At 42.4% G+C, this 24,350-nt stretch overlaps 1 protein-coding gene across 1 annotated transcript in view; it reads right to left on the bottom strand.

Moving 5' to 3' along the window:
- The window catches only part of ANKRD52 (ankyrin repeat domain 52), a 74,155-nt gene that overhangs the window by 37,343 nt on the left and 12,462 nt on the right, over positions 1 to 24,350 (bottom strand). The window contains exons 3-6 of the mRNA XM_015423666.1: positions 17,083 to 17,161; positions 15,381 to 15,451; positions 7,226 to 7,426; positions 6,254 to 6,341 (exon numbers count right to left, since the gene is read on the bottom strand). Of these exons, the coding sequence (XP_015279152.1) occupies positions 6,254 to 6,341; positions 7,226 to 7,426; positions 15,381 to 15,451; positions 17,083 to 17,161 (439 nt within the window). The remainder of the gene's footprint in view (positions 1 to 6,253; positions 6,342 to 7,225; positions 7,427 to 15,380; positions 15,452 to 17,082; positions 17,162 to 24,350) is intronic.

The raw sequence follows: 24,350 nt of genomic DNA, 5'->3' as shown, positions 1-24,350 counted from the left end.
GCCCCGACATCTTTATTTTATTGTTTACTTTTTAAAAGTTCGTGCCGCGCAGCTAAGAAATGAATCTTCCTGCCTGTCTTTTAACAATTATCCAAAAGGTAACACTGCTCTTTTCAGATTTCGCTCCCCCCTCTTCTCCTGTTAAATCAGTCTCTGTTAAGTGGGTGGTGGTGGTAGTTTCCCCCTCCTCCCTTGCGCCTTTTCGTTGGGGGGGGCGCTTCGCTCCGTTTCCCGTTCCCGACAGGCAACTCACAGTTTTGGCCAAATATCTTCCTTTTAAACGCTTATCTGCTTCATCACCCGGTGACGTCCAGCGGCTCTGCTAGTCCCCGTGCGGGGCACTGCCGCGGCTAGGACCATTGGGGCATGGGGCGAGCCTCAATTTCCGACCATCTGGCCGGGAAAGAGGCACATCCCCTGTGCGCCCCGGATCGGAACCTCTGCCTGAGGCTCCTTAGGGTCTCCGCTTGTGCAGATCCCCCCCCCCCGGACAAATCGACTTCGGGAGCTCCCCGAAGATGCGACCGCCATTCACAGAGTCCAAACCGAAAGCCCCAAGGAGCAGGCGTCTTTAAATTTCATGGCTGCAGTCACCGTCTACAGTGATCTTGGATCCCAGGAACGTGAATTCTGTCATTGCTTCCATGACTTCCCCTTCCATTTGCCAAGAAGTGATGGAGCCAGATGCCATGATCTTAGTTTATGGTTGTTGAGTTTCAAGCCAACTTTTGCACTCTCCTCTTTCACCCACAGCAAGAAGCTCTTTAAGTCCTCTTCACTTTCCGCCATTAGAGTGGTATCGTCTGCATATCTGAAGCTGTTGATACTTATCCCGGCAATCTTAATTCCGGCTTGTGATTCATCCAGGCTGGCATTTTGTATGATGTACTCTGCATATAAATTAAATAAGCAGGGTGACAATATACGACCTTGCCGTACTCGTTTTCCTATGCTAAACCAAACAGTTGTTACATGTCCGGTTCTAACTGTCGCTTCTTGAGCCTTATACAGGTTTCTCAAGAGACATGTGAGGTGGTCTGGTACTCCCATCTCTTTAAGGCTTGCCATAGTTTGTTGTGTTCCACAGAATCAAAGGCTTTAGCATAGTCAATGAAGCAGAAGTAGATGTTTTTCTGGTACTCCCTTGCTTTTTCCATAATCCAGTGAATGTTGGCAATTTGATCTCTAGTTTCTGTACCTCTTCGAAACCCAGCATGTACTTCTGGCAGTTCTTGATCCACATACTGCTGAAGCCTAGCTTCTAGGATCTTGAGCATGACCTTGCTAGCGTGTGAAACGAGTGCAATTGTGTGATAGTTTGCACATTCCCTGCCATTGCCCTTCTTTGGGATTGGAATGTATACTGACCTTTTCCAGTCCTGTGGCCACTGTTGCGTTTTCCAAATTTGCTGGCATATTGAGTGCAGCAATTTAACAGCATCATCATTTGAGACTTTGAATAGCTCAGCTGGTATAGCATCACCTCCACTAGCCTTGTTGTTAGTAATGCTTTTTAAGGCCCATTTGACTTCGCACTCCGGGATGTCTGGCTTGAGGTAAGTGATCACACCGTCATGGTTGTCAAGGACATTGAGGTCCTTCTTGTATAGTTCTTCTGTGTATTATTGCCATCTCTTCCTAATCTCTTCTACTTCTGTTATATCCCTACCATTTTTGTCCTTTATCATGGCCAGCTTTGCACGGAACGTTCCCTTGATTTCTCCAATTTTCTTGAAGAGATATCTAGTCCTCCCCATTCTATTGTTTTCCTCTATTACTTTGCATTGTTCATTCAGGAAAGCCTCCTTATCTCTCCTTGCTGTTCTCTGGAAAACTGCATTCAGTTGCGTAAATCTTTCCTTTTCACCTTTGCCTTTCACTTTCCTTCTTTCCTCTGCTATTTGTAAAGCCTCATCAGACAGCCACTTTGCTTTCTTGCATTTCTTTTTCTTTGGGATGGTGCTGATTCCTGAACAATGTCACAAACCTCCGTCCATAGTGGGAAACCACACACGTGACTAAAACAACGTTTTTCAAAAAAGTGGTTGCCCTGCAGGAAACGTAGCATTTTTTAATCAATTCTAATTTTGTTGTTGTTGTTCAGTCACACAGTTGAGTCCGACTCTTCGCGACCCCATGGACAAGATCACGCCAGGCCCTCCTGTTTTCCGCCATCCTCTGAAGTTTGCTCAATTTCATGTTCGTTGCATCTATGACACTGTCTAACCATCTCATCCTTTGCCGTCCCCGTCTTCTTTGACCTTCAATATTTTCCAGCATCAGGGTCTTCTCCAGTGAGTGCTCCCTTCTCATTTGGTGGCCAAAGTATTTGAGCTTCAGTTTCATTCTCTGGCCTTCCAGGGAACAGTCAGGGTTGATTTCTTTTAGGATTGACTGATTTGATCTTCTTGCAGTCTAAGGGACTCTCAAGAGTCTTCTCCAGCACCATAGTTCAAAAGAATCTATTCTTCGGCGCTCGGCCTTCCTTATAGTCCAACTCTCGCAGCCATACAGTACTACTGGGAATACCATTGCTTTGACCATGCAGACTTCTGTTGGCAGGGTGATGTCTCTACTTTTTATCAAGCTGTTTAGGTTCACCATCGCTTTCCTCCCAAGGAGCAGGCGTCTTTTAATTTCATGGCTGCTGTCACAGTCTGCGGTGATCTGGGATTCCAGGAACGTGAAGTCTGTCACTACATCCACGACTTCCCCTTCTATTTGCCAAGGAGTGATGGGACCGGATGCCATGATCTTAGTTTTTTTGATGTTGAGCTTCAAGCCCACTTTTGCGCTCTCCTCTTTTACCCTGAGCAAGAGACTCTTAAGGTCCTCTTCACTTTCTGCCATTAGAGTGCTATCGTCTGCATATCTGAGGTTGTTGATCTTTTCCCCAGCAATCTTAATTCCCGCTTGTGATTCATCCAGGCCAGCATTTCGCATGATGTACTCTGCATATATATTAAATAAGCAAGGTGACAGTATACATCCTTGTCGTACTCCTTTTCCTATGCTGAACCAATCAGTTGTTCCGTATCCGGTTCTAACTGTCGCTTCTTGGCCCTTATACAGGTTTCTCAAGAGACATGTGAGGTGGTCTGGTACTCCCATCTCTTTAAGGACCTGCCATAGTTTGTTGTGATCCACACAGTCAAAGGCTTTAGCATAGTCAATGAAGCAGAAGTAGATGTTTTTCTGGTACTCTCTTGCTTTCTCCATAATCCAGCGAATGTTGGCAATATGATCTCTCGTTCCTCTACCTCTTCGAAACCCAGCTTGTACTTCTGGCAGTTCTCTATCCATGTACTGTTGAAGCCTAGCTTGTAGGATCTTGAGCATGACCTTGCTAGCGTGTGATATGAGTGCAATTGTGCGATAGTTTGAACATTCCTTGGCATTGCCCTTCTTTGGGATTGGAATGTATACTGATCTTTTCCAATCCTGTGGCCACTGTTGCGTTTTCCAAATTTGCTGGCAAATTGCGTGCAGCACTTTAACAGCATCATCTTTTAAGACTTTGAATAGCTCAGCTGGAATACCATCACCTCCACTAGCTTTGTTGTTAGTAATGCTTTCTAAGGCCCATTTAACTTCACATTCCAGGATGTCTGGCTCAAGGTCAGTGATTATACCGTCGTGTTTGTCAAGGACATTGAGGTCTTTCTTGTATAGTTCTTCTGTGTATTCTTGCCATCTTTTCCTAATCTCTTCTGCTTCTGTTAGGTCCCTACCGTTTTTGTCCTTTATCATGGCCAGCTTTGCATGGAACGCTCCCTTGATTTCTCCAATTTTCTTGAAGAGATCTCTAGTCCTTCCCATTCTACTGTTTTCCTCTATTACTTTGCATTGTTCATTCAGGAAGGCCTCCTGATCTCTCCTTGCTGTTCTCTGGAAATCTGCATTCAGTTGGGTAAATCTTTCCTTTTCACTTTTGCCTTTCGCTTTCCTTCTGGGATGGTGGTTATTGCTGCCTCCTGTACAATGTCACGAACCTCCGTCCATAGTTCTTCAGGCACTCTATCAGATCTAGACCCTTGAATCTATTCTGCACCTCTACTGTATATTCATCAAGGATGCGATCTAGGTCAAACCTGAATGGCCTAGTGGTTTTCCCAATTTTCTTCAGTTTAAGTCTGAATTTTGCAATTAAGTAACAACAATTAAATGGATTGCTACTCATTACATAGCCCCTCACCACACACGAAATGGTTTCCTTTCCTAGAATATGTTTTCAATTCCGATACAACAAAATTTAAAGTGCCTTTTAAATATTATGAAGTTTTCCATCACATGTAAATTAATTCTAGTAACTTTTTTTAAATTTTTCACTGAATGTAAGATGTTTAGGGGTACTCAGTTGGGTTGATAATGTTTGTTGAATGTTAAAAGACAAAATAAAAAATGTTATTAAAAAAAAAGAATATATGAAACTAGTTTACAATGGGTCAGACTGTGGATTTATCTAGTACAGAAGACTGACAGCAGAAAAGAGCAAGAATCCAGTAGCACCTTAAAGACTAACAAAATATGTGGCAGAGTATGAACTTTCATGGATCACTGCTCACTTCTTCAGACACAGCTAGAATGTGAGTCTATCTGTCCTACTTATTGGACAGTGGAGTGATTTCAGATGCCGAATGACATTACAGCAGGCGAATTACAATAGCAGGCATCACTGGATATAGAGTGACAGGCAGTGGCTTCCAAGATCTCAAGAAGAAGAGAACTTAAAAGTATATCCTTGTAAGGTATACCACTGAGCTACAGCTCCTAAAGGGAAACCCTTCCATTAGTGAGGTAGAAAAATAACAACAACACCCAATCTTAAAACTGTATGAAACGTTGCAGGATTTGTAGTCTATTGTACCATGGCCATTAGAAATAATAGACACATATATAAAAATAGAGAACACAATTAAATGTGCAAGCTTACTTCCCCTACATAGACAGAAGCCCAGCACCCTCCAATGACTGAAGTGTAAAAAAGACTAATAACGTGTTAATGGCTCCAGATAATGTTAACAGCTGCTGCTGAGCCTTAATGAACACTCCCATTATTAGGTTACTCTGTGTTGCTGGGAGGGTGTGTTACAACAAACACAAGTGACTGCAAAAGGACAGTAAGTGCAGCAAAACTAAGGTTCTTTGAACTGTAATCATCCGTGTATTAAGGAGAACTTATTTCCATAATCAGGGAAAGAATCCATCAGAGGGTTGTGCCTCTAAGCAGCAAGTGTCTTTATAACAGCAATAATACTTCTTAGCATGCTGTGACAGCCTAATCCTTGCTGAGGGTGAAGCAAACACCTCTGAGTAAGCAGCCTGTTCTGGCAAAGGCAATGCCCACAACCCTGAACTCGTACTTCCGATTAGAATAAGCCTCGTAGCCAGCATCTGCATGCTGGTATTAGGGCAGTCATTGGCCTGTCCCTGGGGCTGGATGCCCTTTGCTCTTTATCCCACGGGATCAGTCTCGCCTCAGCAAGGGGCTCGGGTCCTGCTCCTGGCCATCAGCTTCTTTTCTCCCCAGCACACTTCCTGGGGAGGTGCTTAAGTATGCTTCCAGCACGGAGCTGCCTGCGTGTCAGCACAACTGCAGCGCTTCCAGCTCAGCTTTAGTGACATTTGGCTGGCCTGGTTGTGCAGTGGAGAAAGTGGCACGGCTCCAAACATATCCACGCAGCGCTTTATGAGTTTCAGAGTGCTTCAAAAATACCTTGCCGGAGCCTTACAATATCCAGTATCATTTTCCATGGGGGGCTGAAGCCACGAGGCTTGCTTACAGCCACCTTGTGAAATCACGGCAGGGGCAGAGTTGCCACTTTAGCCTTGACATCTTCTAAAGGAACCGGAACATGCAGTAGCCACCCCGTTCCCAGCCCAGCTGTCTTCTCTCCCTCCCCCCCCCCAATCTACAGTCTACCAGAAGTTCTGTTTTAAACACCAGGTGAGTGAAATGAGCCAACAAACAGACTTGGGTTTAGGGGGGGGGGGGTGTTAGGAGGAGGTTAGCCATGGCTGCCTTGTCTCCCACTCAGATTGCAAAGTGGCAGTAAGATTTAAGGTAGGAGTAAGATTTAAACTAAGGCTTCTTCTGGCTCACAACTGCAGTGCATGCCAATCCTTAAAATTCTTTGCCAGGTATTTTTCCAGAGTATTTGGTACCTTACCACATACCGCCTTGCCAGAATCCTGGTATATGGACACTGCAACCACACGTCAAGAGTCCTCATAGAAGGAAGAGAAAACTTACCAAGGAAGGCTGCCCAGTGTATAGGCTGTCTCTCCTTCTTATCACATGTGCTCAGATTGGCCCCTTTATTTAAAAGCAGGTTTACCATCTAGAAAGAGGTGGAGAAGAAGGAAGCTCAGAAAGTAAAGCCAAATGTGACACCAAAGCCAAACACAAGCCACAGTTTACATGGTACTCCATGCTCTGTGTGACACTGTCAGAATCTGCACTTTTCTCCTTGGGATGGAGTAACTCTGGCTATGCATATTCATACAGGCTTGCACTCTGTCCCCACAGAAATACAAAAAGCAAACAGAAGCAGCTTGAAGGGAAAACTCTGGGTTCAACCTAAATCCTATTTTTACTACAAAAGAGAAGCCTGCTCTTTACTGTGTCAAGTTTTATTTCTCATCAAGCCTATCTCTGAGCAAGGCCAAAACAAACAAACAAAAACTCAACCCCTCCCCCCAAAACCATCAATGCGGCTTTTCCTGACATCTTGATAGGAAAGTTATACTATGTTCGAATTTTGGACCAAAGGATTGGAATCTTGTGCTTAAAAGCCACCCTTCCAAGGTCTGCGGCTGGAATAAAGTATGTAGATTCTGCCATTTTGCAGACCAGGTTTATTTAACATTCTTTAGTTGCCCAATGCCTGCAGCTTCTGGAACAAAATTCTGATTTTTTAATTCTAATTTTTTGTATAATAGGGCTGCAGAAAAGGCTGGAATGTTGTTAGTGCACATGTGGGGGGGTGCAGCAAAAAGGTGGTAGACTGATAGCATTAAACACACATGGTCACGTCTCTCCTTCAAAAATACTCTCTCCCTCTCCCGCCCAAGTTTCTGTTCTCTAAAAAAAAAAGCCATCCAGGTTTTGTGACACATGTGAATGTACAGATTAACATGGTTTTCATGCTATGTTACCTTCCTTCACTGCTCATCCTCACTTTATAGAGGAGGAATGTATTCTCAAAGACAAACACTCTCTTACCTCGATGTGCCCGCTGTGTACAGCATGATGCAATGCCGTGCGGCCAGTGCGGTCTGCCACATTAACGCTACTGAGTAGGGGAATGATGGCCTCAGCACACTTGGTGGCTCTGTTGGCAGCAGCAACATGCAGTGGTGTTTGCCAATACTTGTCACGAGCGTTGACATCTGCCGAGTGCTTTAGGAGGAGGTTAAGTGCCTTCTGCCAAAGATAGAAAACAGGTACAGCTTTTAAGTCCGGCTGAGTGGGACAGAACGAGGGAACATTAGGGGAATTATAAAGCCCTATGAGTGAGGACAGGACTGTACTATGGGGAACAACAGAGATTTCAAAACAGTCTAAATACCTGCACCTCTTGGAGGGAAAGAAGTATGCTAGGAGCACAGCTCCAGAGACGTTAGAAGGGCTGAACTCTATCAAGATAAGAGATAACATTGCATGGTAATCCAGGAGCACTGGGACAAGACAGCCACGAGCCTCTTGACTGGCAGGGGCAGGACTGAGCTAATGGATATCTTTCAGCAACACAAAGTCACTTCAGGCTGCATCACTGCATTGCAGGACGTGCTAAGATTCACTCAAAACTCTGTGGTAAAACCCACAGAGTTTTGGGTGAATCCTAGAGTGTTCTGCAACACCAGTTCCAGGTATGTATCTGGAATTAACATCAATGCAATGGAAAAATAATCATTTCTCCCCTCCATTTCCCCCCTGCTGCCCCACTGAGTGCCAGTGGAGGTTCCCCCACCAGTGGCAGGCAAATGACAGTTCTTGAAGTATGACTACCAAAAGGGTGACAGTGTCAGACCCAGCACAATATATTGCTAAGGCATATAGGTATGAATTCCCTCATACATTCACCTTCTTAATGACCTTATGAGGATCATTCAATCCAAAAATGGTGCAGACCACCTAAGAAAACTCAGAAACTGGATTGGTGCTAATAATTTTAAAGTCCTCAGTGGCCATGACTCCTGCCTACAGAGCACTAAATAAAGACTTGGGAGTTTGTAAGCAGCTAAAAAGTTTAACAGCATGAAAAGTTTTCCTCTTGCCCAAACTTCCAAGATATCATGCATACTGGACTCCAAGTATCAGTAAGTCAAGTTTCTGCCCTGAAACGAAGTTAGACAGAAAGCTTCGAAACTTGTACGACTAGATGAATATTGGAGATTACAAGGAATCAGGGAGAGGTAACAACAATCTGTGGTGTTATAGCCTAGAGATGCATCAGTACCAAGAGCTTCCCAACTCACAGCAACAGGCTCAGTTTCAGAAATACAGTCCATGTTGCTTGTGTAAAGCTTGAGAAAACTGACCTCAAGGTTCTGGTCAGGCTGTAAGCAAAGGAAAATTGCTTTTCTGCCACTGATGGACTCTCTGGGGGGACTTCTAGAGTGATGCTGGCAATGAGCCATGTGATCTTGTAGTTAATTAATGCTCTTCAGTGACTCCCAAAGTGTTGACAGGAGGCAAATGTAGCCCACTGGCCTACATTCTGACACTGTGTTCCCTTTTGTTAGCATAAGGTAATATCCAACAACTTACGCCGCTTTACAAGCTATGCATGAGAAGGAACAGCCCCTCTCCTACCAAGCCATCAATAAAGAAAAATGCTGATGTCTTTTTAGAGCAGAGAGTGAATTAATTGAGCCATCTTTAAGTAGTGCTTCTCAGCTGTTGAAGATGGCCTGAAGTTGTGAGGCCAGCAGGAAAAGGCAATTACACAAGTTAACAGACTCTGGTGAGGAAGAATGGAAGCTTTTCTAGCAAGATGCTCTCTGGGGAGGCCAAGCCCAGCACTATTAATGGCCTAGATTCACTCCACAATCTTTACATGTGCGCTACTTGATGCTTTTACAGAGAAGTCCAGCAAGATCTTACAACAGCACCCTTAACACCCAGAGCTCCTCAGTTATCCATTTGTGTATTTTATCCTACTAATAGCAACGCAGTCTGTTCTTTCACTGAACACAGGTGCAAGGTCGTAGTCAATGAAGTGGAGGTAGTGTTCTACAATTCTTTATCAACAAGACTATTGGATCTTTGTTGAGTATTTATCTCTAGTTTGCTTCTAGTTACCCCTTTTATATGTTTTTTTGGGATATCTTTTTATTTCCTATAAGTCTCTTTCAACAAGACTATTGGAGAAGAAGATAATTTACTGAATCAGCTTGATAGCTGTGTGTGTGTGGGGGGTCTCGCTTTTTAAAGCAGGATTAGAACAGGTTGCTTACCTGTAACTGCTGTTCTTCAAGTGATCATGCTGAAAAGATTCAAGCATGTACAGAATAAGTTTATAGATGGTTTTCAAAGTTAAGCTTAAAAGGATTTTTTGACACTAACTCTACCTTCTAGGAGCACTCGGAAGCAACATGCATGCTCAAGAGAGGGCACAGCCATGCCTCCTGGACAGTTCTTCTTTCCAAGACACAGAAGTAGGAAAAAAATCAAGCACCTGTTACAGAAATGAGCAGGTTATGTGACTGCACAGATGACCACTCAAAGAACACCAGTTATGGGTAATGGTCTCTGTGCATCACACTCATGAGATAAGACTAGCAAGCTGACCTACATGGAGGTGGAAACAGGCATGCCTTATTGTAACATGGTGTTCTGAACTGTTTGACCAAAGGTTGCTTTCCTTCACACTTCAATACCTAAGGCTGTGACACGTTGCTGCTGTGCAGACATCTTGAATGGGTATATCTTCCACAAAGGCCTAAAAGCTTGCCATGATTGAATAGCCAGAAGGATAGTCTGGCAGTGGGTGATTTGCTAGCTGGTAGCAGAGAGAGATGCCAGAAGATGTCCGCTTGCTTATGGGCTGAGTGGAGTTTCTGAATCCTTTGTGCCTGCCACAGATGAAGAGGTGATGATAATTAAGAAAAGTAGCTGTTCTGCTTAGACACAGAGGGAATGCGGCACTCTTTCAGTTTCTGTAGAAGGGTTTTTAAAGATGACAGGTAAAACTAAATATCGGTTAAGATGGAGAGAGGCAAGTACCTTGGGAAAGAATATAGGATCAGGATGTAAAGAAGGAAGAATCAGGATCACTTTGCCTGATGAAGTTGGAGGGAAGGTGGCCAAAGGGCACAGAGTTCACTTATGTGACAGGTAGAATTATAGCTACATGGAAGACTGTATGAAGGTTATAGGAGGCCATAGGTTCAAAGGGGTATTTCAACTATGGGGACAAGACCAACTGAAAGTTCCAGAGAGGACAAGTTTTTGGAAGTGGATAATAAGGTCTCAATAATCCTTTGGAAAACCATTTAACAACTGGCTGAGAATAAACAGAAGATCCTGCCAAGGCAGGGTGGTGTGCACAAATAGCCATGAGATGCACAAGTAATAAGGCTATTGTGAAACCTTGATCACACAAGGATAGTAAGAAGAACTTCAAAATGGAGCAAACTGGACAGCTGAAAGAGTTCAGATAAAGGCAGGAACATAAAAACAGAAGAGTCTCCACCCTGAAGCGTAAGAATGTCCCAGTGATAGTTTCCTGGAATTCAGCAGGATTGCAGTAGAGTAATGGTTGGGTGGATTCTGTGTGGTGAGTCTCAGTTTGGTGACATCCAGCTGTAGTATAAGACCCCAGTCCTGAGATAAGATGTTCCTACATTCTCTGGCCACATGCAAAAGCTACTTTGAATAGATCCTCAGAGGGTGAAGCTAGTATTGGGTCTAGCAATTGGGGAGAGGGGTCAGAGAGAGGTTGGAAGCTCTATCTGAACATTCAAAGTTGGAGAAATCATTTTCCGACCCCAAGGTTTGTTTGTTTGTTTTGCAATAGTAAGTTTCCATTGGAACCAAATACATCTCAGACCAGAGAGGGTGAGACTAATGGAGGCTGAGGTGTCTAGCAGGTTCTTGGTCTTGAGGTGGCTGCTGAAGCAGGGATAGTATTACAGCTGTTTTAGAAGCTATGCTCTTATGTTTCTTATCCTTTTTCTTCTTTGGCTTCAGGGACAGGAGCTGCAACTCAGCAAGGTGCTGGGGCTGGTGGTGCCTACTGAAGATCCAAGGCTGGTGGTGCCTACTGAAGATCCAAGGTTAGGATCAAGGCTGCTTAATGGGTCAACTTCCAAGGTGAAGCAGGGACAAAGGATCAAGGAGAGTCAGGAAACTGAACCAGCAAATGATAGAGATAGGACAGGTAATTTCTATAGGCTTTAGTAAATGTAAAGACGGTAATGGAAGGAATCATTCTGATGCTGCTCACTGAGAGTCAGGACCATTTGCATGATGGTCTATAGTGGACAACTTCTCCTTGTAGGGGAGACTGCATTTAAAGGTAGTCTTCTGCACCATACTAAAGAGGAAAAAAATGTAGGGGGGAAAGGGGGCATAGGAAAAAGGGAGAATATAAGGACACCCCCCCCCCCCGCATTTCCTAGTAGAAATGCAGATAATGATGTGCTGGAAGGGTAGGATGAAAGAAAAAGAAGAGGAAAGACTAATGTTTTGATGTGTGTTTGTTCCTTTAAATGTTAGTTTGACCGCAGTAATGCAAGGAGGGGGATAGGGGGAGATGTGTGTGCTGTGATTGGCTGATGACTGAGAGGGTGGGAGGAGAGGTTCTGAGAGGAATCGGAGTGTGTGTGTTTTAAGAGAGAGTTCTGTGTATGTGTCTTTGGATAGTGAAGTGTGAAAAGCTCTAAAGAGAGTCCGTGGAACTCTAAAAGTTTTGTGAGAGAGACTATATGAAAAAGAAACAAGCTGTGTCTAAACTGTGTGATTAGACCAATGATTTATCTTCTGTGGAAAAGTCAAAGAGTTTAGCCAGTTTGGCTACATATATGAGAGAGAGAGAGAGAAGCCTGTCAGAGTGGAATTTTGGTGTCTGACTGAGTTTGACACCAAGCTTGCTAGTTATATTTTACAAGTTCCTTTTTCCAGAAACCTATTTTGTTCTTATTTCAATAAATCCATTTTTGTTTAAATATATCCCACAATTCAGTACAGTACTTCCTCAACATTTTAATTCCTGGTGGCAGTAGAAACCACCAAGTTATATACACAAAGTGTGAATTAAAGGAAAAACCGTTCCCCCTATAAGCAAGCATGTCACAGAGTATGATTTAAAAGAAAAACAGTCCCCCCCCAATAGGAAGGGCGCCACAAAGACAATATCATGTCAACAACAATAACAAAAAATCTTGGTGAAAAAAGGTAACGTTTGGGGATTTTTGGAAGAAGTGGCTTAGCTTGTGACAGAAATTCTTTGTGATGTCTCTGCTGCAGTGGAGAAAGGACCAAATGGGAAGTGTGGCATAAGCACTCTCTGAGCATGCTCCTAGAACAGGGGTCTTGACTAGAGATGTGAAGACCCGGAAAAAACCCGGAAAAATTCGGGGGGGAACCTTCCCCCCCCCGTTTTTTTCCTGAAGCCTTTTTGTTTTTTTCTGAAAAATTGAAAAAAGAAAACGTTTTATTTTAACATGATGAATAAAATATTTTACGACCCAGGTGTTCAAATATTATATCTGTGCACTGAGGACAAGCAAGTCCTAGGTTACAAACTGAACTCTCCAATGCAAGAACAAGATGCATTTCTTCCTTTAGGAGGTGCGATTGTCAGAAGAAAATAAAAAAGTTTCAGTTTTGGTTTTGCATGTGGGTGGGTATTCTGTAATAATTGTTTGGATACACTATATTTTTAATATGGTAGTTGTGATAATTTCATGCCAAGTAAAAATGCCCATAGTCATATTTTATGTTCCTAAAGTTACAGAATGACTTTCAAACTAGAAAAGACAAAAGAAATGCTAATGTAGCATTTTTTTCCAATTTTTCTGAAAATTTCCATTTCCCCCTGAAAAAAACCAGGGGGGAAACTTTTTTTCCCCCAAGCTTCAAAATTTCTGGAAATTTTACATCTCTAGTCTTGACTTCTTTGATCCTGTGGACATCTGTGGAATTCTCAAACAAGGTGGAGTGCACAACTACAAATGGCTGCAACAGTAATGCCAGGGAGTGAGGTTACACATGGTACTTTATTTATTTATTTGACTTCTAAGCCACCCTCCCTTGCACAGCAAGGCTCAGAGCGGGGTACAAGAAGTTAAAACAATTATTAAAATAATACCATATAGTAATAGTCAGAGCTAAAATCAGATAATGCTAGGCACTAACCACACAGTATCCGAGCGAGGTTGTGCAACTGTGGGGTTTATAAAAGCTAGTACACTGTGCAATGAGTGGCGGAGTGGGGGGGGGGAGAGCTGGGGGAGGCAAGGTTAGATGGAAAACCTTGCTGCCTCAACCATATGCCTGGTGGAACATTTCAGTTCTACAGGCCTCACGGAACTGAATAAGGTCCTACAGGGACAGGATCTCATCTGGAAGGGTGTTCTAGAAGGCTGTGGCCAGAGCCAAGAAGGCTCTGGCCCAGGCTGAGACAAGACAAATATTTTTTGGGCTGGGGACTGCCAGGAGATTGTTGTTTATGGAGCGCAGTACTCTCTGGGGGGCATACCAGGAGATGGTCTCGTAGATATGTTGGTCACAGACCATGTAGGTCTTTGAAGGTTAAAACCATTGAATCTGATACAGTATTCAACTTGGAGCCAGTGCAGCTGGTGGAGCACCAGTTGTATATGGGCTCTCAAAGGAGTGCTTGTAAGCACACACGCAGCCGCACTCTGGACTAGTTGCAATTTCAGGGTCAGTCTCAAGGGCAGCTATGCATAGAGTCTAGCCTGGAGGTGACCATTGCATTGATCACTGTGGCTAAGTCAGGGCGAGATAGGAAGGAAACCAGTTGCCAGACTTGGCTTAGATGGAAAAATGCCAGTCTGGCAACATTTGTGATCTGGGCCTTCAGTTGAAAGGGATCACTCCTAAGCTCTTCATGAGTGGCCTTGGTGTCAGTAGCCTGCTGTCAAGGGCTAGAAGTTGGCATCCCAACCTGGGATCTCCCTGGCTCAGCCACAGGGCCTCCATCTTTGATGGATTTCGTTTCCACCGACTCTGCTTCAAAAGCCCCACCTAAACTCACCACATTTCTATGCACACTTGGCGAATGCCAGGAAAGTGTCATCAGGAACCATGTTGAGGACTCATCCTAGAGTGTGGAGCCAGCACTGAACAATCCTTTTATGTTTAGTGCTATAGGTTTCTCTAAGCGCAGAAATTTGCACTGATTTCAGAAGATACTGTCCCACCCACAGTCCGGTGTTCTGAAGAAAAAATGCCAAATGAGGATATCTGCAATGTCTTGTCAGGCTTGTAAAGAACAATTTGCTAGCCTATTTGTTCATTCATTTACAAAAAACAATACCCTGGAGCTCAAACTGCCAAGGTATGTAATTTCAGGCTGAGTCCATTATTGAAATATAATGTCTTTTAATAAAACAAACAAAAATCAGCTATTAAGTACAAATTATATCTAGCAAAAACAGACACTAAAAATGTTGTTCTGATACTGTGCCATCCATGCTGCGTTAGCTACTCTGGGCCACAGGGCAACAACAGAAGTAGTAGTGAATGAGACTTCTGGAATATTTCAAAGCCAAGAATTCTTAAAACTGCGTGTCAGGGCTGTGAAAAATAAAGTTTTTAAAAGCTGCTGAGAGCCCAGATTGGCAGTTGCATTTGCGCATAAACTACTACTTTCAAATAATTTGCTTTCAATCAGCCTCTGCCAAGAGCAGGTAATCCCACAAATCTTTGCATCAGGTCATTCTAGATCAGAGCAGTATTCTTGATCCAGAGGCTACCTGTCTGCATGAGCAACTGCTCTTTGCATGCATAAACACAAGACATTATTTCTGAGTGCAAAACTGAAACGTGCCTTCAAAATAAGTGTGCATCAGCTGCCAGAAGTTTGGGAAACAATGCCCTAACAGATGCAACTGAAACCCGATCAATGAAACTTACAAATGTATGATAAAGCTCATGACAAATATCACATGCAGGCTCTGCTGATATACTGCAATGACTATATTCAGATACCTCTTGTGTGCAGTCACAATATTGTTAACAGAACAACGTATTGGTTTTCAGTATGACTCAAAGTAGATACCATCAATATGGGAAGGTAAATGAAGCTGCTTAAAATGTGACTCAGTTCGGTCTGGCACATGGGTGTGGCTTTATTTCAAGAGAGAGAATGCCAACAGGTCAAAGCCAACGTATCAGTACGTACCTCATTGCGAGAAGCTGCAGCACGGTGTAACGGGGTTAGCCAAAGGGTATCCTTTGCATTAACGTTAGCACCTTAAAAAAAAAAAAGAGGTATAATCCCACTAGCTAATACAGGCAAGCAAATGTTTCTTCAGGTTTTGAGAAGGGCATTCAACATTTGGAGGGTTACTACTAAACCCATTCTATTTCATGGCCTTGCTAAAAAAAATATGAGTAGCAAGCAATGCTCCCTCTAAGCTGTGGAGTTTTGTAAGCAAACATTCTACTTTGTGAGCTACTGGCATTAAAGTTGTGAGCAAGCAATACGACTACTGCATAAATTAGTTGCTCTGGAGCCATCCTTCCTGAGCTAAGACAAAAATGTGTGAGCCAGAGGCTATAAAACTGTGAGCTAGCTCATACTAACTCAGCTTAGAGGGAACACTGGTAGCAAGGTATTTCTCCCTCCTTCTACCTGCTCATTAGGATCCACTTACCATGTCAATGTTACTCTTTTCAGAAATGTTTTCTCTTTTGCACAATGCACCCACAATGCTACCTTTTCAGCAGGGAGGTGGGCTTCTGAATTTCTGCCTCACCGTGTCTTTTCCCCCAATTAAAAATCATCAGATATATAGCTGCTTTTACATCTACTGGATAATACATATCAATACGACACTTCCATTACCATTACTAGTGGCTTAACTGAAAAGAAAACCTTTTCTTTTCACAGGACTAGCTCTTAAGCACAGAGAAATAACCTTACTCAAAAGTCTTCCCAACACACTACGGTATTAGCAACACATCAGGAGCCCTGCTTGAGGATCACTTTAAAAATTTAGGGAGAGTTCCATTCCCAGCATTCTGTTCATTGTCCCAGTCTTCATCCATTAAAAAAATTGGTTTCCACAAACTATGTTATAAGCACTCGTTACCTATCTTCTGCCACTGCCATTAATTTGGGGAAATTTAGAACACACTTAGTGAGAACCATCTGCTTTGGCTTTACTGTCCAGGAAGCAGACTCCCACAGAAGAGAGATGCAGTGGAGAGAGCCATGAACTTTAAAAATAGCCTCACTAAATGCAATCAGAACAGTTCTACAAACCTCCAGGATCATGACTAGTAATAATAATTATTACTAGCAGCAATCCACTACCGATAACATCTTTAATGTGGAAAACACTAAAACATCTTATGGTGTCTCATTTACTCTTGCAACCATTCAAATAGGTTATAACTTCTCTTTTAGAAGATTTCAAACCCAGGATGAGGCACAGTGACTTTCCAGAGGATAAAGCCAAACAGGGATTTGAGTTCAGGTCTACCAGATTTAAATCCAATACTATCAAGCAACAGGGATTAAGTAGGCACTTTCAGCATTACTCATGTCTGAAGTATAATGCTCTCTCTCATCTCCAGCTTCTCCTGATAATTTGGCTCTCTTTATACAAGCCTGAACCATTTGGCCACCAGTTCCTTTAGGAAAGGATGTAGACTTCTGCAGGCCATGATGCACCGTGATGGCTCTTCCTGAGGTGGGCTAGTCACTGTTCCTGAATCCCAGGCTGAAGGTGACTCCTATTTTCCCTGTAGATTCTTTTCTTCATTATGGAGAACATTTGCCCTCAAAGGCTACAATCCCTTCATAACATGAATGTCTTCTGCTTTCAAATCATATGAGGCTGTTTGCCAATTAGAATGGACACACCTATACTTCTTACCTGATAGTATTAGGAGTTCAACAATTGGAGAGTCTCCCAAGTATGCAGCTGCATGCAAAGGGGTTCGTCTTTCTTGGTCCTGATTTGAAACAAAATGATACAGCCATTAGAAGATGATCAAACAGAATGCAGTATCCATGTCCTTCACTGCCTAGGTCCTTTCTCCCTAGGAAAACACCATCTTGCTGTTTAGATCTGCTATAAAATCTTTGGGCTTATCTAAGAATTTACTGCAGCTCAAAGCTTGTATTGCAGGGGTCAAAAATGTACCCAGACACAAATAGGAATTTTAAAGCTGGTGTGTTGTTAGCCCCGACCTCCAAATGCTTTTGCCTCCACGCAGAAATATTTGCTTGTAGAAGCAGTTGGTGCCACAACATTCAGCTTTTAACGTTGTGGATAAAAATCAACATTTTTTGATAAAAAAGATTTTATTTAAATTTATTTTTGTATTAAGTTTCTATAGTAGTTCGTTTAATTACTTGGTTAAAATGAAATCGGTACTTTATGCAAATTTATAATCTCTTAAACTGAATTAATGAAAATCTGCTTTTCTTTGCAAAATAAAAACTGTGGGGAAAACTTTGTAGATATTCCACTGTACAACCGTTGGTGCATTTTTATTAGCACTTAATACTTGCAGTCAGGGACTAACAAATCACCACAGACATTGCTCACTGATGCATCTGACAGATCTTTTACTCCTATGCTATATCTAGTTCACTACCCAACCTCTGCAACCGGCTCAGCGCTCAAATTATAAATATTAAGGAACATGGATATTTACTTACTGCCTGACAAAGAACATTGATCAATGCTACATTATGGTTATAGCAATAAATGCACTTTTATTACGGACATTTTTGGTGCAAATCAATTTATCTCAGCAATTGAAACCACAAACACAAAATGTGATTTAAAATCAATCCACCGTGCCTTTCAGAAGCCTTATCTGCATGTCTTATCCTACTGCTTTTCTTCGTTGACAAACTAAGATGAATGCACATAGCATGTCTGATCTCTCTACCCGGTAAGAGTGACATACACTCTTGTGTGATCAGCGCATACAGCTTCTATTGCTTTCAAATGTGACAGTCTGTTCTTAAATGCTGCAATGTTAAATTAATAGTGTAAAAACTGGATAATTCTGACAGATGATCTGTCATATATAACTTTGTTTGCTTTCTTTTAGATGCCAGGCCAAAACACCTCTGTGCATAAAAGTGTTTATTTAAGGAGTTATTTTTAACACTATTTTAGCCTAGAAACTGTTTCAAGCTGTCTGTGGTTTGTTTTTATTACTTATGTTTTTTATGCAAGGCTGTGTTTTAATACTTTCTAACATTTTGTTTTTATCATTTTTATTTTGTAAACCACCTCTGGCAGGTTCCTGGAGAGGTGGCATGAAAACATTCTAAATAAGTATATAGCCATATTTTTTTTGTTTAATTAAATAATCTTGCAGATACCTGTTATAAAGAACTCTAAGCTTGCAGAAACAAGCAACTGTGTAAAACAGTTTTCAAACTGTGTTCCAAGATCTTTAGCTTCCATAAAGAATAACTTTCCTCCGTAACCACAAAAAGACACTGGATATGTTCTAGGAGACACTCTCATGGGGAAAGGTTAGCATAACAGCCCTGGCCGGACCCGCAAGTTAACTGAATATATCATTTTCCAAATTCCCTTGCAACATGTTAAAAGTTCTGTTATAGAAATGGAAAGGGTTACTTGGCAGATGAATATTTATGGAAAGGATTCCCTGAAGATAAAAAGTCTGAATGTCACTGGGATAAAGCAATCACCCCTTTAAACATAATAGCACATACATGCAGAAAATCCTAGATTTACCTATTATGCCAGTACCAATTCCAGTCAGAATTGGTTAACAGGAAGAGCAAGGCAAGGAAAAGCACAGGCAAACTCAGGCAACGTTATAATGATAATGGTCTAGTGCAGTATTAACTCAGATGCCATTCATTTTGTACTAGAAATACATGACCCTTTTCCGAGGACAACAATGTGAATTATACAAACACAACTGCCTGTAGTGCTAACTCAAATGTCCAGACACATTCTGCAAGTCAGCATCTAAATCAATTTCAGTCCAGCCGTGACTCACAAATTGTAGGCAAGCCCTTAGCACTAGCTGCTAGTAAAGTAATTTAATTTCCCACCAAATCCACCTCAGCTTAAATGCTGAAGAAGTGCGTTTTGTAAGAACTGACTCATGGTTATATCTTTGTAAAGCATCAGTCTAGATCTAAGGTGCAGTAGGTTGCAGATCAAAGCAGAATCAGGTTGTAGAATCCCAAAGAACACGTAGGCTTCAATCTTTCCAGATCCATCAAAGTGCAAGCACATGACAGAAAATGAAATCATATCACAGTCATGGTACAGGAGGAGGAAAAGGAGGCAGAGTTGACAACCTCATTGGTGGGATGGGGCTCTGTGTTACACAGATGGAGGAAGAGAGAGAAGGCAAAGGAAAGCTTCTGTGAGGGTTCTCTGAAATGACGGTGATAAAAAAGAATCCTTCCTACCATGGAATAACCTTGCCTTGCCACTCTGCTGCTCATGTGTGTACGGAAGCAGGAAGCATGGTTTCCTTGCTCTCTATGCCTCAGTACTAACAGCAGGCCTTTCCAAGAAGCAGTAAAGAAAATGGTGATTTTACACAAGAGCTCCAGCAGGTGGGGCATTCTGAAAATATATCAAGTGCCAATTTTCATATTTCAGTTGCAAATAATTAGTATTATCTTCATATAACATTCCTTCGGCACGGGATATATCATATTTCTTTTCTGTAAGGCTCTTGATCAAGAATGGCGTGTCTGAAATATGGGTGGCACATTCAGTAAAGCTGAACCAACCCCCCCCCCCAAAAAAAATTCCTTTTCAGAATTTTTCAGGTATTCGGCAAGCTGAATCAAAATCTGACTTGGCTGCTGAATACAGAATACTCGGCATTATTCGGAATTGACAAAAACAGGGTGGGGGGGGGGGGTAAACTTTAAAGGGCTGCACTTACCTTCTCTTTCCTGCAGTTTCTGTCTCTTTCCCGCCCTTTGCTCTGCTTTCCAGATGGGAGGGGGAAGAGGGACCTTACAAACAGCCAATCACTGCAATGCTTTTGCAAATGGCATTGCAGCTTGCAAGGCTGTTGCTGGCTTTAAACTTGCCCAACTACTAGCTTGCTATCCTAGGGACAGGAGGGGAGAGGAGCACTGGCCAATAGGATTACAGATAAGGGTGGGCACACTACTCTTTGTCCAATCACAGAAGTCTGTTCTTTTTTTGAAATTCTTCTCTGTATTGTTGTTGTGATAATTCTGTGCTTAAGTTCTGCTGCTGGGCACTAACACTAGAACACTGCACTGGTTCTGATGCTGGCCTTGCAAACATGCCCTCTGTATTTCAGAGATTCTCAGATTTGACCTTAGTCCTGTTGAGTTTTGGCACTGCTACAGTAGCACTGGTTCTAGTGGGCACACTGCACTAGTTCTGCTGCTAGCCTTGCAAACATGTACCCTCACATCACACCTCAGTTTCTACTGCAGAGATTCTCTGAAACAAACTGCTGGGCTGCTGTTTTATCTGCCCGCCATTGGAAACAATGGAGGATGAGGGCACCCTATTTGGATACCCCTAGAATTGGACCCCCTGGTTCAAACTTTTCCAAACTTGGGTGTTCTTTTGGGGAGAGGCATCAGGAGCTACAGTCAAATTTGGTGCTCTACCTCAAACCCCCTCCCCCCAGCCTACTGAATATTCCTTAGAAGATTTTGGTATTGACTACAATAGGCCCATAGGATACAATGAAGTTGAATTTTTTCGGTATTCCCAAATATTTCTGATAAAATACATTATCGGTATTGTATTTGGGTATATTCCGGAATACCAAAAAAAAATTAAAAAATACCCGAATCCAAAAAATACCGTCCCGTCCCCCCTGTACACCCCTAGTTTGAAATATGAGAGGGATAGATCCTACAGCTGCATGAACAGGAGTTCAAGGAACAGGATTTCTCCACCCACACAGCATTCAACCCCATGTACATAGAAAATCTCTCTGCTGACGGCTGGGGGATCTTTGTTTGCAAAGTGTCATAGAGCACTGGTGGACTTGAAGGCATGATCTTCTAAGAGCAGAGCAGCCCCATAGCCAGGATACTTGCCCGGAGAGGCCTTTGGACTTGTTGGGGCGTCGTGATCCCCCCACGTGGTGACATCACTGAGTGACTCTCTTCCTCCCTCTCTGTTTGGAGAGTGAGGAGGAGGCAGCCATGCTTGACATGAGCCACTCAAGCTTTCCTCCCCCCCCCCTTCACCAGCCAGCAGGGCAGAATGACCCGCCCAGGCGCCTCACTGCGTCTGTACCAGCAAGTGAGTCAGGCCTTCGGCTTACCAAGAGCCAGTGGTCCATCTTGCTGACTGGCGGGTTGGGGGGAGGAAAGCTTTAGCCGTGGTGGGCCTTCGCCCTAATTGCAGGGGGAGGGCCCTCAGCCCCTAAAGCCCCACTGCTGGCTACAGCCTTGGAGTAGAGCCAAGTGGTACCTAAAGAGCAGGAGAAGGTGTGAAAGATCCTGATGTGCAACCTCTTCCTTCTCTCATTATCTGTAGGATCCAATTCCATCCACCCTTTTGCTCCATTTTTCTTTCCTCCCTCCACTGAGGAGTCCCCCCCCCAATCTTTCTTCTCGTTCTTCCTGCCTACCTACTCCTTCCCTCTAACTCACCTAAAGTTTCAAAATATCACAGGAGCCATTTTGGATTGCCCTGACCTGGATGGACTAAGCTAGCCCAGTCTTATCAGATCTCAAAGCTAAGCAAGGTTAGCCCTGATTAGTTCTTGGACGGGAGACCACCAAGGATGTCCAGGATAGCTACATAGAGGCAGGCAATGGCAAACCACCTCTGTTTGTCTCATGGCTTGAAAACCCTACAGGGTAAATATAAGCCAGGAAGATTCATCTGTCTCCCTCTATTGGTGTCTTTTGCCAGCAGGCAAAGACTTTTTTGTTTCATTTGGCACACACCCAATAACGGTTACTGCTCCTCCATGTAGAGTTATTTATATGTTGTTAATTGAATTATTTTATAATTTTAACTGTATTTAATTGCTTCAATGTTTTAATGGTGTTTTCTAATGTTTGCTGCCTTGTGGACCCTAAGCAAGTGGAAAGGCAACATAAAAATGTTTTCAGAAATACAGTAAGTTGGCTGCAATTTGACAGTGCTCCCCACCATCTTGGATTACCTAAGCAATCCAAAATGGTTGTTGAGATCTCATCAAGTACTCTTGTGATATTTGGGGATTTTATTTCCACTTTTACTTTTTAAATGTAAGGTTTTCCTGTAGACCTGGTGGTTCCTTCAGATGTGCAGAAATGTTTCCTCTTTCTGTACTTGGCCCCATCTTTTCTCCTCTAATTTCCATCAATCTCTGAAATGAAAAAGATCAAGACTTTGGGGGGAAATGGGATGTGTGGGAGAACCCTGTGAAATTTCTCTTTCCAAATGGCTCATGAAATGTTCCTTTTAAAAGTTTTTTTTAATTTATTACACAATCAGTTTATACAACTCTAAATATCTAAAATCCAAGACTCAAATGTAATATTATTGATAACTGCATCATTGCCGCATTTAACTGAATTACTAAATAAAAAACATTCTTAGGATTTGATATGGAAAAAATACTTTCAAATGATGTATAATACAGAATATCTTTATATACTTGTGGCAACCCTCCATTTTCTGCATGAAACCTATGATACTGACAAATATCTGAAAAAACCCTCCTCCCAGTATAAGCATGTAAGAGTGGAGAAGCTTCTTCGAAATTTGTACGTATCTTTTCTTTTCTGAAGTCTATGAATCTCAAAGTACAAGTTCAGAATAAAAAGACATGGATCTTTCAGACACTGATCCTAATAGATTAAAAAAACTTGAGCTGTGCTATCATTTAAAGGGCTATAATTTACTGGGATGGAGTGGGCTATAAACCTAATAAATAAGCTGCCACCCCAGGTTGGGAAACTCCTGGATATTTGTGGGTGGACCTGGGGAGGAGAGGAACCTAAGTGGGGTACAATGCCATAGAGGTCTCTAGGAGAACTGATCTCTGTAGCCTGAAGATGAGGCTACAAGGTCCCCCACCCTACTAAAAAAAAGGGACTGCTAATTTTGACTACGTACACTTGCTAAGACAGTTACTGGTATATTCATTTTTATTGGTAGTTCTTAAGTACATTAAAAGGTAAGGTGTTTCTTTTATTTTTCATCAGAAATGAACATTGGCACATTCCATGAGGGTTCCTCTCGCTCTGAGGAAGGGAGGGAATCTTGAATTGGGTGATTCCCTTCTGTCCATCAAGAAGACAGGACTAAAATCTGTCCGATCATGTTATAGAGCTTGATGTAAGCCCTACAAAGTAGTGGTGATGGCAGCAAAGAAATTTTACTTCTCTGCTACTGTTGCATCAGTTGGTTCAGACCATCCCAATTGTTAACATGGCATCTGCTGAATCCTAAAACTGAGCCTTCATTGTATCAGGACCAGACCAGTTAGTTGTGATACTTTTGCAAAGTTTTTTGCTGATAAAATATCAAAAATATGCTTTGATTTAAACATTAACTGTAACATAGGTCCACCAGAAGACCTGCCTGTGCTATTTGAGCCAGTTTCCATGATGGATGTTGTTAAGCTCCTAAGAACTGTGAAGCCCACACTTGTGTCCTGGATCCTTGCCTGTCCTTGGCTTCTAAAATCATGTAAAGACCACATCAACAAACCTTTAGTATCTATTTATAAATCAATCACTAACTCAGGGCACCTTCCCTTAACCACTCAGAAAGGCAATTATCTGTCTACTACTAAAGATGTGAAGGCCCGGAAAAAAAACGGAAAGATTCGGCGGGGGGAACGTTTCCCCCCCGGTTTTTTCCTGAAGCCTTTTTGTTTTTTTCTGAAAAATTGGAAAAATTGAAAAAAGAAAAGAAAAGGAAAAAAAATGATTATGGAACGTTTTATTTTAACATGATGAATAAAATATTTTAAGACCAGATGTTCAAATATTTTACAAATCATTTCTAAAATATATATATACTAGCAGTGAAGCCCGTTGTGAAAACAATACAACGAGATCTAGAAAGAGGCTCTGGGGGAGTGCTCTGGCTTTGGGCAAACAGGGTCAATTTGCTGTGGTGACCTAAGCAGGGTATAATGACATAGTCCACTGTTTTCTCTGGAGGAGTTAGATGTCATA

The sequence above is a fragment of the Gekko japonicus genome, unplaced genomic scaffold (genome assembly GCF_001447785.1).
Source record: "Gekko japonicus isolate JY-2015 unplaced genomic scaffold, Gekko_japonicus_V1.1 scaffold33, whole genome shotgun sequence".
In the NCBI taxonomy this organism is placed as follows: Eukaryota; Metazoa; Chordata; class Lepidosauria; order Squamata; family Gekkonidae; genus Gekko; species Gekko japonicus.
This window is presented reverse-complemented; position numbering and strand designations above follow the sequence as displayed.